Below are 14189 nucleotides of genomic sequence, written 5' to 3'. Positions count from 1 at the left end.
ATTAGACGAATTTGCAGCTGATTTTAAGTTATTTTTCTCTCTATTATTGATCAAAAATTGATCATGCTATCAGGATATGAGGTAACGGATATACAAACAGACTTCTCGGGTGAAATAAGGAAAAATCGGCTTAAAGAAAAGGTTTTCATTGTGTATTAAAACTCTAGTACGGTGTGTGTCCAGTACCTGGTTCATGAGCGGCAGAGGCTTCTCCACATCTTTCTCTCTCTGTTTGACCAGATCCTTCAGCATCTGCTTCAGCTGCTCCTGGTAGTCCTTCACTTCTCCTTCAACATCTGGAACAGCAGTTTCAATGACGGCTACAGTCAGTAAAGAAATCTAATGTTATGCTAACTGGATGTTGGCTTATAGCTTATATATCATGTTCCCTGTCTAGTGGTTTGTGTAACTATAGTTCAGTAAACAGACAGGAGACGGCTGACGTCCAACACGATTCAGCATCTATCGCTGATGGTTGCTACGTTTCCCTCGTTTCCCTGTTAGTGTCAAAGAACACAAACCCAGAATCCTTTGTTTGTTTCAGTCATTGCTCATTGGAGTGACGTGGAGAGACATAACAGTGCATCCCGACCAGGTTTAGAAAGTGAAAAAGTTCGGGCTACTCTCTCACTGTACAGGTTAAGTCAATAGGTTGCGCTCCAGAGCATCCTCCAAAGATGGGCGACTTGCTGTGGATGATGTCACAATTCTATGATACAACAACAACAACAACAACAACAACAACAACAAGCCGTCACTGTTTAGTTCTTGAGCCGGTTCACATGGCAGTGTGTGTGCACTGACCTGACGGCAGATTAACAAAGAGCGGTCTGTTTGTGGACACCAGGGGGCTCTTCATCAGAGAGGGGTCATCCTCACTTCCTGTCAGAGCTGCACACGCACACGTACACACACACACACACACACACACACACACACACACACACACACACACACACACACACACACACACACACACACACACACACACACACACACACACACACACACACACACACACACACACACACACACACACACACACACACACACACACACACACACACACACACACACACACACACACACACAAATAAGTCAATTTTCCAGCAGCTTGGATCTCATGACTTTCATCATGTAATTAACATAATGAGTGACCTGGTGGGATGTGCAGACGGTACAGCAGTCGGACCTTCTCATTCAGCTCCTCACAGTACAACGTGTCTGAGAGAGAGAGAGAGAGAGAGAGAGAGAGAGAGAGAGAGAGAGAGAGAGAGAGAGAGAGAGAGAGAGAGAGAGAGAGAGAGAGAGAGAGAGAGAGAGTGTATTAAAAACAAATCACATGTGCAACAGCTTCTAATTAAATGTTCCTAGATGACACAAACATGCACACTACATGAATACAGAAGGATATAAAAGGAAGGAGTCGTTGTTTGTTTGCAATCACATACGTCTATGTGTTTGTTTAATACATTATAGCATCATTTGATAAGTGAATTGTGAAATATCTTGTTGCCTAAAAATGATGTTCGGTTTAAGTGTTGATGGCGGGAATTCATCTCAAAGAGAGAAAAGATGCTATATGCCAGATTTGAGCAAATTGACTGTAATGAATTTGCCAGAAAAAAGTCAAAATGTAGAATAAATGAAGTAAATGATGAATTTGAAAAGACCCTGAAATACATGTATATAGAGCAGGGGTGTCCAAACTTTTTTCTTTTTTCACTGAGGGCCACATACAGAAAAATATACGAAGAGCTGGGCCGCTCTCTAGAGGTGAGGAATATTGCCTTATCAGTTGACCAATGAGGGCACGAGATAAGTTTGTGCCCAGATGGAAGGCTGACAGGCAGGTAGGCCATCCAGTTATTTTAGCCGGACCGGCTCAGATGATTGGTCGTGCTTTTCACAGCGTCACAGCTTCCACAGATGACATGTTTTATGGATTTATTGTCAAAGCATTTCAGATATTCATTGCTATCGGGATGTTAAGAGCATTCCATGGGATATAGCAAAAAGTGTATCTCGAGCCGGTTTCTCAAACTTACCTACCCCACCTTTAAGTTAAGTTAGCAAATTCAATCAAATGTAGGTACATTTTAATTTATACTTGAAAATGCTTTAAGAACCACAACAGCCTACATATATATTTAAGGAGTACAATATAAGACAAGCACAAGTTTCATTTGTGGGCCGTATTATATTATACTTTTTTTAATTTGCTGAGGGCAGTTTCAAAATGGGCCCCGGGCAGCATTTGGCCACCCCTGATATAGAGCATCCAAAATCGCCCTTCCTCCGCGTCCCCCTCACTCACCCAGCCAGCCGGCGAACTCCCTGAAGGTCACCAGGTTGTCACAGTTGTGGTCCAGCAGGGTGAAGGTTCTGTTGGCGACGGTGTCTGCGTGCTGCGAGGAGCCGGGCCACGGGGCCAGCAGCCCGTACAGGCTCTTGAACTGAGCCCGGTCCAGATGGTACTGCCGCTCCATGTAGGAGTGACCTGAGTCTCCGTACCGCCACGCAGCCGCCTCCGCTGCCGCCGCCGAGCTGCTGTCGCCCCAGTACAGACTGACGAAGTGCTCCGTCTGCAGGGAGGGAGGAGTAGTTCAAATACAGCTCGGAACAAATACATATTCTGCTCATTTTCAGGTTCATATCAGTATGTAGTGTCTCTACTTTAAAGAGTCCTCTCCTGCTGATGTTCAGATGTATATCAGTATGTAGTGTCTCTACTTTAAAGAGTCCTCTCCTGCTGATGTTCAGGTGTATATCAGTATGTAGTGTCTCTACTTTAAAGAGTCCTCTCCTGCTGATGTCCAGGTGTATATCAGTATGTAGTGTCTCTACTTTAAAGAGTCCTCTCCTGCTGATGTTCAGGTGTATATCAGTATGTAGTGTCTCTACTTTAAAGAGTCCTCTCCTGCTGATGCTCAGGTGTATATCAGTATGTAGTGTCTCTACTTTAAAGAGTCCTCTCCTGCTGATGTTCAGGTGTATATCAGTATGTAGTGTCTCTACTTTAAAGAGTCCTCTCCTGCTGATGTTCAAGTGTATATCAGTATGTAGTGTCTCTACTTTAAAGAGTCCTCTCCTGCTGATGTTCAGGTGTATATCAGTATGTAGTGTCTCTACTTTAAAGAGTCCTCTCCTGCTGATGTTCAGGTGTATATCAGTATGCAGTGTCTCTACTTTAAAGAGTCCTCTCCTGCTGATGTTCAGGTGTATATCAGTATGTAGTGTCTCTACTTTAAAGAGTCCTCTCCTGCTGATGTTCAGGTGTATATCAGTATGCAGTGTCTCTACTTCAAAGAGTCCTCTCCTGCTGATGTGCAGGTGTATATCAGTATTTAGTGTCTCTACATGTCTCCATGCTTTAATGTTCAAAAAGCTCTTTATTGTTCTCATACTGCCTGTGCTGCAGCACCTCTTTTCACCCTCTGTCTGAAACCAGAGCCAAGTCTGCTCTGATTGGCCAACTGCTTAGCGATGTCCCGCCCCTTAGCCTATCACGTACAATTTGTTGGAGCGCTATCTAACACATTGCCCTTGTAAACCTATAATTTTCTGATTTCACAAAACAGAAGTCATAGTCTGAGGGATGAGAGGATACCTTGAAGAGGTCGTAGACATCGGCCAAGTTCTCTGGAGAGATGGAAACATCTTGAGTCACCAACCTCAGCTACACACACACACACACACACACACACACACACACACACACACACACACACACACACACACACACACACACACACACACACACACACACACACACACACACACACACACACACACACACACACACACACACACACACACACACACACACACACACACACACACACACACACACACACACACACACACACACACACACACACACACACACACACACACACACACACACACACACACAGGAATAGATAATTAGTGTAAAGTCAGAACATCTGATGGTAGGACTTGTTCTCTGTTTGCTCACAGCGTTCTCCTTCGTCGTGTCTTCGTGCGCCTGCAGCACTAAGATCCTGTGTCGACAGCGAAGCCTCTCGATCTGCCGCACCGTCAGGTCCCCGAATTTCTGACAGAAGATACATTATATATATTTATATTGCATCGTTGAAGGAGCCCGTGACTCGAGTGTTTCATTGCATAACTTCTCTGTAGCTGTGCATATGAGAATACAGCCCTGAGCCTTGCTGCCTCTCACCTGGTACGACTCGTTGATGAGGTCCGTGATGTTGGTGCTTCTCACGGCAGGAATATCATTCTCGCTGCTGCAGGTCTCCTCTATAGCGGGCGGTGGGGAAGATGGGGGGGGGGAGGACGGAGGGGGGGAGGACGGGAGACAACACGACTCCTCATATCCAACCTGTTCCAGAAAACTGCAAAACAAACACACAGAAATAAAGGGTTGCATTTTTAAATACAATAAAAACTCAACAGCTCCGTTCATAAATGAGGTGTTATAGGAGATCACGTCATACATGTGAAGTGGTGGGAAGTGACTAAGTACATTTACTCAAATACTGAACTTAAGTATCATTTTGAGATACTTGTACTTGAGTGTTTAAATTTGATGCTGCTTTGTACTACTCCACTAAAATTCAGAGCTCAATGATTTACTTGTACTTATATTTATTTAAACCTTTAGTTTCTTTACCAGCTTTGATAACACTTTAATCATTATAAAACATATCATACATATTATTCTGAAATGGACCAATCTGCACAATCACTATTTTTACTGTCGCTACTTTAACTATATTTTGATGCTAACACTTTTCTACTTTTACTTGAATAACATTTTGACCACAGGACGTTTCCTCGTAACGAAATATTCCTACACTCTGGTACTTCTACTTTTACTCAAGTACAAGACCTGAGTTTAGTGAACATTAAGCTGTCTTTGGCTCTTTTCTGCTGTAAGAAATGTAAACGTTCCCTCTGTGGGACGAATAAAGGTATTCTGATTCTGAGTACTTCTCCCACCTGAGACAGTAACCCTCCCAACCCTGGGTACTCAGTATTATACTAAGTATACTTGGTGTTTGTACCTGGAAAGGATCATGAGTGCCTGTCCGCCGTTGACGATACAGTAATACTTTTCTACTTTTACTTGAGTAACATTTTGACCGCAGGACTTTTACTGTAACAGAGTATTCTTACACTCTGGTATTTCTACTTTTACTCAAGTACAAGATCTGAGTACTTCTACTTTTACTCAAGTACAAGATCTGAGTACTTCTACTTTTACTCAAGTACAAGATCTGAGTACTTCTACTTTTACTCAAGTATAAGATCTGAGTACTTCTACTTTTACTCAAGTACAAGATCCGAGTACTTCTACTTTTACTCAAGTATAAGATCTGAGTATTTCTACTTTTACTCAAGTACAAGATCTGAGTACTTCTACTTTTACTCAAGTACAAGATCTGAGTATTTCTACTTTTACTCAAGTACAAGATCTGAGTACTTCTACTTTTACTCAAGTACAAGATCTGAGTACTTCTACTTTTACTCAAGTACAAGATCTGAGAACTTCTACTTTTACTCAAGTACAAGATCTGAGAACTTCTACTTTTACTCAAGTATAAGATATAAGAGTACTTATTTTCACCTCTGATTCTGATACGCCAAAGGAAATTCCTCGTACGTGTAAAGCTACTTGGTAGTAAAACCGATTCTAGATCTGATTCTGATGCAGTTTAAAGTATCCCTTCCTGATGACCTGGGTTGCGTTCGAATAGTCCATTTAGCTTAGGAACCTTCCTAACGGAGTGAAATGACCCGGAAGTCCCTCACCATGATAAGTGCCGTTCGAATTCTCTAGAGTGATAGGAAAGGAGGTTTCAAACTTCCTTTATAACCTCCTTTAGCTTAGGAACCACTGGACCTTCCTTACCGAAAGGAGAGGAGAAAATGCTGCCCCACAATGCATTGCAGCCGCAGAATTTGACGTCACACAACAGTCGGCCGTTCACGGACACAAACGATTATGACGGAGAAATTATATCATGAACGTTACGGTGCTTATTAAGCATTTTAAAATCTATGTGGTAAGTTGCCAAAGTGCTTTGTTTTGAACGTTCATCAGTATTATAATCAAAAAGAGAAATATGAAAGTTAGTTTTTACTGAAATGATCAAATAAAGTCAACATTTCACTGAGCTGTGTGGGGTTTGTTCAACTTTTAAAATATGTTTGAATGTTGATATACACAGTGATAGGTGTTAAAGACTAACGTTTATAATAAATACATTTGTACTGATTTTAATATCTTTTCATACAATCATACGTATTGGGAAAATTTGTATTAATGTGGACCGGAGGGAGAGGGTGACGAGCAGAAGTTTCACTTTCATTTTTTATTTCAATTACAACTTTGGTCATGAAGAATATGTTTCTCTGTTGTCCACGTTCATAAAGCATAAACCAACAGCATCAGAGCACGGTGCAGAGTCTCTAGATGATTCCCTCCTTCTTATTGAACATCCATGTTGTAGTCCTCTGTATAGAAAACTGTAGTTTCCATAGTTTCCCCACAGCAGCAGACGCACACAATGACGTCCGCTGGCGCATCATAAACACGTCGGAGAGTGAAAGTGCAGTCGGATTCTCTAAAGTACCGCAGTCTCTTCTCCTAAGTCCTTTTGAATTCTCCTATCCACTATCCCTTAACCCCGTGACGTTTCACTCAGAGGTCAAGGAATAGGAGATAGGGTTAGAACTTAGGAGCTGATTTTTAAACTATCCGAACGCAACCCTGGTGTTTGTATTAAACTAAGTATACTTGGTGTTAGTACCTGGAGAGGATCATGAGCGCCTGGCCGTCGTCGGTGCAGGCGGACAGCGCCTCAGCGTTGGCGTCCAGAGCAGCCAGACCCAGCTGGAAGATGGCTTTGATCCCGTTGAAGAAGAAGCAGTCGACCACACAGACGGCGCTGTGGAAGGGCAGCACGCTGAGGAAGAGGGTGAGGAACCAGGAGAGGGAGACGGAGGAGAGGGTGGAGAGGTCGGGGACGTGCTCCGCCAGCTCGGGCAGACGCTCCCGGATCAACTCCTCGAACACCGACTGGTCCACCTGAGCTCCTGCAGGGGGGGGGGGGGGGGAGGGGGGGTTGATGGAGAGAAAGAGGATTTAAGAATGGGAAGTTTGTAGTCAAATGTTCAAAGTCAACTTTATTTTCAATCTTTCCGTTTGTGAAACACCATTTCCCACAATCCATTTTAATATGTATACAAATATGTGTATCCTATATAATCAACAGACACATTTCTACATATGCACTCATTAAGACATGAATAAGCACAACAATCAATTTATACAAAATAACAGTCACTTCAATTTTGCACAGAGAGACTCCCTCGTGTCTTTTGGATTTGTTAAACATTAAACTTGTGTGGATATTGAAAGATGGCTGTCCACAAACATGAAACTGTAACATAGATTGTTTCACCAGCAGTCTGTCTCTTTCAAAATACCCATCATCAGTTTTTAAGAAGCTAATCATGCATCATGCAAAGCTGGAAAAATAAGGAAGTATCTACCCTTCGGACTTTGAAAGAACAATGTCAGAAGACGGTAAAATGGAAAAAACTAAATATGGAGCACAATTTACGAATCACTGTAAATTAGAGTGTGTGTGTGTGTGTGTGTGTGTGTGTGTGTGTGTGTGTGTGTGGCCTAGCATTACTATACTTGTGGGGACCTAAATCTGTTTCACGTGTGGGGACTCGCTTCCCTTATGGGGACAAATTGGAGGTCCCCATAAGGGGAATCATTAATTTTAGGGTGAAGACTTGGTTAGGTTAAGGTTTAGGGTTAGGGTTAGGCATGTGTTGGTTATGGTTAAAGTTAGGATAAGTCTCCAGGAAATGCATGTAAGTCAAAGTAATGTCCCCTGAAGTGATGTATACATGGTATGTGTGTGTATGTATGTATGTATGTATGTATGTATGTATGTATGTATGTATGTATGTATGTGTGTGTGTGTGTGTGTGTGTGTGTGTGTGTGATCTTGTGTTCTTTGTTATGATGTACCTTTACTCTATGCAAAAAGCAGAGTGCATCTATTTTTTTGTGTGGTATATAAATAGTAACTTTTTGACTGGGACTGATTTTCATAGTTTTGACCACTAGATGGCAGCAAAAGCAACGCATCCAGTCTTCTCCAGTGTCACTTAAAGGGGACCTATCATGCAAAATGCACTTTTGTACGTCTTTTATACATGAATATGTGTCCCCGGTGTTCCAGGGAACTCACCAAGTGTCAGAAAACACAACCCTCTCTATTTTCCTCCATACCCAAATCTCTTAAAAAGGGGCTGCAACGGATCTGATACAGACTGATCCAGATTTGAACACTTCTATGACGTCACAGAAGTGGCACTACGGCTATTGGGCCAACTCCACCAATCAGGAGGAGACAGCCACGGACATTGCCGTTGGAAAGCGCTGGAGACGCTGTAGTACATATGCCAGGCCTGTAGATGGTGCTGTTCTCACAGAATCAGCCCATGATGCAAAGACAGTGTTAAATTGAGCGAAATGAGGAATGGCTAAAATGCATGATCTGTTTGGTATTTTGAAAAATAAAAAGTATAAATATGCCTTATATAGTTATGGTCCTACACTATATTATTCAAATATAGCATGATAGGTCCACTTTAAGCCATTGAAAATCGAAGATCGGATATGGTTAAATAAAGCAGTAGGCTATCGATTTTCATAGATCAGAGTAACATCTACGTGACTTTACGGCCCCGCCCACTTTTGGGAGAAACCAACGCTGTCATTTGAATGGCGATCAAGCCTGAAGCCACAGGGCTCTTCTTTTACTGTCCTTTGTTCTTAGAGGAAGTACAGAAACACTGAACTCTGGAAGCTGGGGTGGAGCTGGGGTGGAAGCTGGGGTCCATCCAGTCTTCTCCAGTGTTACCACAATGAGACCCCTATCTGCTGTTTAAAAAGTTAAAGCGATTATCAAAGGATATGCCTGAGAGAGAAATCACTTCATCTGACTAGAAAGTATTTGCTGTGCGGATCCAACAGGATGTGTGTTTGCTCTGCTATAGAACAACAATGCCCTCCGAAAACTATTAAAACCCGCATGTAGACAAACACTGATATTATTGAATTACAAAAGAGTCAATTGATAACTTCCATGTGTGTCTTTAGTGGGTTAGGGAAATTGTTATTGCTAAATAAAAATGTGTCAAAAGAATATTTATCCTTCACATCCATATTCCCAGAAGACAATCACTGCCGGTTTAAACATGAACATAAATATCTTGAGGTTAAAAGAAAGAGGAAATTGTTTCTAAAGCACCCTGCTGGGGAGGAATACGGTGCTTCACGAATACAGGAAATGAGCCTTGTTTATTATAGAGGCCAAAGATAAGCACTGTGGGTCGTTTAGACAAAAACAACAGCAACACACTGTGGTTACTTTAAACAAGGAGCAGCTACTGGAGGAGGATGGAGGGAATATATATTTTTAAAGCTTGTTTTTGGGACGTCTCACCTATGACTCTGCGGTTGAAGTAGTCGGGCAGCATCAGCTCGCAGACGGCCACCAGCAGCCAGAACGCTTCTTCTTCTTTGGCGTAGAGCAGCAGCACCGATGCCAGGATGTTCATCGACTGACCACAAAGACATTAGAGCAACTGTCAATTCATAAAGTGAAATAAACGGGATGATGTGCAGCGAGGCGGTGATTAGTGAAAAAGGTTGAGAGTCCTTTCTTCAATAACGACCGCCAGGCTCAGGGGAGTCAAACTCAATTTCATCGCGGGCATCATCAGCATTATGGTTGCACTCAAAGGGCCGGTTATAACTTTAAGACTATATAAATATACATATATAAATATACAATGGATATAAAATAAAGAATTATGTCACATTATTGCCTCTGCATTGGATTATTAACAGATAATAACTTCATAATTAACTACGTCTGAAAAATAATTGCAAGTCTCAGTGCACATGTCACAAAATGAGATGCATTGTGGGACATGTAGTTTATGGGCAACGTGTTATATTCTTTGCAAGCTCTTGGGGGCTCGAGCTGCACATTATCCCTTACTTCCATTATTGCAATACACTAATGTACATTTCCCAAAGATATTGAAGTGACTGTTATTTTGTATATTTGATTATTGTGCTTTTATTTATGTCTTAATGTGTGCACATGCACACATGTGTCTTTGATTGTGTATATACTGTATAGATATATACATATTTTTATATATATTTGTATTTTTTTATTCGGGATTGTGGGAAACGGAATTTCGATCTCTCTGTACACACAAACTGAAATATTGACAATAAAGTTGACTTTGACTATTATGAGTATCACAGTGACCCCCATGCAGTCACATCCCTGTCTCTGCACAGCGCCCCCCGGTGGTCGTACCTGGCAGTATCCGATCTTGGGGTTTCGGTGGGCGTATGCGGTGAGGACCCTCCTCAGCGCGGCGATGCCGGTGGGGTTCTGGAAGGCGGGATGGTCGGGCAGCGAGCGGTGCAGGTCCCGTTCGATCTCGTCTGTGGTCAGGCTGATCTGACCCATCGACTTCTGCACCAGACCGCTGTAGTACCCGGGGTGGGCCTCCAGCTCTGAGGACGCGTCTGCAACACAAACAGAGAGACGGAGAGGATAAACAACTTTTCTTTGCCACATTATAACTGGTTTTAAAATGAGGAGAAAGCAAAACACACAAGCTGTTTATGGTTATCTCTATAAAAAAATGAAAGCCCTTCCAGTTGATTTTACTACTTAACTTTTTTGAAAACTTTACTAGATTAAGACTTTTTAACCTAAAGCAAATCTAATCAAAACAGGATAGACAGTAAAGGTAATCAAGAGGCCGAAAATATGATTATATGAGGAAGACCTTTTAGACCTTTTTTAGAAAAGTAACTCATCGCATTAAATGTAGTGCTCAGTAGAAAGACAAGATGATTGAGGAGTTTAATTAAAAAGTACATACTACTTGCGTAATTGTACTTTGTTACATTCAACCATGTGTGTGTGTGTGTGTGTGTGTGTGTGTGTGTGTGTGTGTGCGTGTGTATGTGTGTGTGTGGCCTAGCATTACTATACTTGTGGGGACATCAATCTGTTTACACAGTCACGTGTGGGGACTCGCCTCCCTTATGGGGACATAATGGAGGTCCCACGAGGGGAATCATTACTTTTAGGGTGAAGACTTGTTTTGGTTAGGGTTAGGGTTAGACATGTGTTGGTTATGGTTAAGGTTAGGATAAGTCTCCAGGAAATGCATGAAAGTCAATGTAATGTCCCCTTAAGTGATGTATACATGGTGTGTGTGTGTGTGTGTGTGTGTGTGTGTGTGTGTGTGTGTGTGTGTGTGTGTGTGTGTGTGTGTGTGTGTGTGTGTTTTTACCTGACAGCGTCATCCACAGCTCCCCCCTTAGAGACTCTGGTATCCCCATGGCAACGAGTCTCTGTGTTTTGTCCGTTCGAAACATCGTGACACCGCGACCGAACTCTGAGAAGTGATCGTCCCACAGACGCTGCTTCACCTCCTCCACGCTCTGAACACACAAACACATATTTAGAAAAGGGATGGACATATGGAAGAGCACATGTTGACGTGGTCGAGGTTTATTTGACTTAATATGAGACTTTTGATTTGTTTTTATTACTGATTTTTGTTCTGTCGTGTCACGTGACTTGAATTTTGAATTGCGACGTCCCTTATCCTATCTCTAAACGTCTCCCTGCCGACAGGGACCCCCCTCCTGGCATGGTCCTTGGAAGATCCGGCAATGTTTTAATTTTTTTCGTCACAGGAACGCGCTTTTGCTGGCGGCGAAAAGAATCCCACCAGACTCCTTTGCCCCTCCAACAGAGGGATGTCCTTGTCCTTTTTCCTTTTCGTAATTTCAAGCGGTTAAAAACTCGATCTTCTCTTAAATTATTTTATTTTTTTGGACGCCCTCGGCTCGAGTTCAGGGCGCTCCGAGCTGAATAAGAGCGTCAAATGACGGCAAAATGCCCCCCTGGCGGAAACACTGGTCGCCGGTTCACGTCCCGATCGGACCAAAAAATACGGAGTGTGGACTGGTACCGGAGAGGGGCCGGTTCACCTCCTGGGCCACTGCCGAAGTGCCCTTGAGCAAGGCACCTAACCCCCAACTGCTCACTGGCGCCGGCTAGACTGGCTGCCTCCGCTCTGACCTCTCAACTGCATGTGTGCATATAACTGTGTGTATTTGTATATGTATGTGCATGTAGTAAAAAGTGTGCACTGTGTGTACTGTATGACCTGTATAAAAACGCATGTGTGTGCATGTGTGGTCCATCTCCATCTTCTTCTATATGTGAGTTTGATTTGAGCTAAAATACTCCTCTCCACCTTGTTGCCGTTGGTTCCCGGTTGGTTGTGGTGGAAGGCCGTCATCAGAGCCTCGCTGTTGACGGTGTTTCTGAGAACCTGCTCCTCGATCTCCTCTTCATCAGACTGCCCCGTGTCGTAGTAGAAAGTGTAGTAAGGTGTCGGGGACCTCTAAAAAAAAAATGTGGGGAGAAAAACATCATCAGTTTCTCACAGGAAAAAAATCCAAATGTCAAAACTGAGCGGTCAAACTCATTAAGTTTAACATTAAAGGTTTAAAAGTTGGTTTTCACGATCAGATGTATTTCATTTCATATTGACGTCATCCAAAATAAAGTCCTCAGGTTACATTAATGATAATATGCATCTCTGGCCCGTAAGTAACCTTTTAATGAAGTTCAAGAAACATCCATTAAAAACTCTCAGAGGGAAACTGGATAGAAGATACCGCATACAAGATGGAAAGCTAAATAAACACTGATGTATTTTTGGTCTGTACTTTAAACTGATTTCTAGTAACTGGTCACTTTTTATTACATTTCTTAGCATTATTTAGTAATCTGCCATATGTCTAATGTTGGGGAACGTCCGGTTGTGTTTGTGTAATGTGATAAATGTAAAAAATCAACAAAAACGTTAGTCCTCTTAGAACTTGTATTTCACGAGAACACCTGGTGTAAGTGTTGCTTCCCTTCCCCTCCCAGAGTCAGGTTGTTATATCTGTGCCGCCACACGTACCATGCTCCTCTTGCCGTCCTTCTTGCCTCTGAACATGGCCTGTTTCCACTGCAGAGATCGCAGTCTGGCGTTCAGGTTTTCCACGAGCTCGTCTCGGTCATGCAGGTCGATCAGCTGGAAGGCTTTCTTACTGCGGACGCTCACGATGACGGGGTGAGGCAGCAGGCTGGTGCTCTCTGCTTTCTCTATGGACAACACCTGAGGGAGGGAAACAAGCATAGAGAATAAGAACACAGAAAGAATACATATCTTTATACTTGTGTTTGCAAAGCACTCAGAATTGCCTTTGCAGCGACAAAACTCCCATTGAATTGAGTCACTTATGAGGCTAACTTTGGTTCATACTGAGATTTTCAGATAAAAAGCCAATTTTCTGTAAAAGTCACAATTCTGCTAAGAGATGTCCCGCCCCTTGGCCTATCACGTACAATGTGTTAGAGCGCTAGCCAATAGAAGCACTTCTAATACAATCAAACGTATTTGTTCATTTAATTTTAAGAGACATGTGACTTGACATGTATTAGCAAAAATACTTTTAGACTCTTAAAGAGTTTGAACCTACTCCTGATGTTAACTCTGTGCTGAGCAGTCCGTACTGAAGATCTTGTTCCATTCAATTTAATAACACAAATAAACAAACAAACAATAACACCATACGGTCAACTAAAGCTACATGTACAGTATCTGAAGCAAATCACCCTCTTTGTCCATCAGCACACAACAGGTCGACTAAATACTTTAAACCACACCCATGTGACAATGCAGGAAGTGACTAATGTGGTGTTAGCAGTTAATGATACAAATATAAATAATCAACAATGGCTAAATAGGCATGTTGGCTCCGACAGCCTTGTTGTTGAAATGTGCCAAATAAATTCTCATGACAGAACAGATCATATTTAGAGCAGAAAGATAATGTCATGTTTTTTTAAGTGATAACAGAGCTCAGCAGTATTTATTTCTCTAGATCAGTGGTTCTCAAACCTTTTCTGTCGGGCCCCCCCTTTGGAGAAAAAAAAAAGTCGGGCCCGCCCAACACAAATAGTCAGGCTCAGTGGCGGCGCCAGAGATTTCTTTTGGGGGTGCTG

General features: G+C 42.5%; 1 protein-coding gene across 2 annotated transcripts in view; it reads right to left on the bottom strand.

Annotated features, from left to right (window-relative positions):
- Positions 1 to 14189, bottom strand: part of tbc1d8 (TBC1 domain family member 8) — a 33869-nt gene that overhangs the window by 2376 nt on the left and 17304 nt on the right. Inside the window, exons 7-19 of one of the 2 annotated variants that reach the window (XM_079666317.1) lie at positions 13102 to 13299; positions 12385 to 12534; positions 11410 to 11560; positions 10416 to 10630; positions 9525 to 9642; positions 6804 to 7089; positions 4208 to 4382; positions 3980 to 4078; positions 3611 to 3679; positions 2318 to 2585; positions 1159 to 1224; positions 805 to 891; positions 187 to 320 (exon numbers count right to left, since the gene is read on the bottom strand). In XM_079666317.1, the coding sequence (XP_079522443.1) occupies positions 187 to 320; positions 805 to 891; positions 1159 to 1224; positions 2318 to 2585; positions 3611 to 3679; positions 3980 to 4078; positions 4208 to 4382; positions 6804 to 7089; positions 9525 to 9642; positions 10416 to 10630; positions 11410 to 11560; positions 12385 to 12534; positions 13102 to 13299 (2016 nt within the window). The remainder of the gene's footprint in view (positions 1 to 186; positions 321 to 804; positions 892 to 1158; positions 1225 to 2317; positions 2586 to 3610; positions 3680 to 3979; positions 4079 to 4207; positions 4383 to 6803; positions 7090 to 9524; positions 9643 to 10415; positions 10631 to 11409; positions 11561 to 12384; positions 12535 to 13101; positions 13300 to 14189) is intronic. The other variant, XM_079666318.1, reaches the window with a different exon arrangement.

The sequence above is a fragment of the Notothenia rossii genome, assembly GCF_949606895.1.
Source record: "Notothenia rossii genome assembly, chromosome: 2".
Taxonomy (NCBI): domain Eukaryota; kingdom Metazoa; phylum Chordata; class Actinopteri; order Perciformes; family Nototheniidae; genus Notothenia; species Notothenia rossii.
The sequence above is the reverse complement of the archived record's forward strand: the minus strand, read 5'-3'. Positions and strand labels throughout refer to the sequence as shown.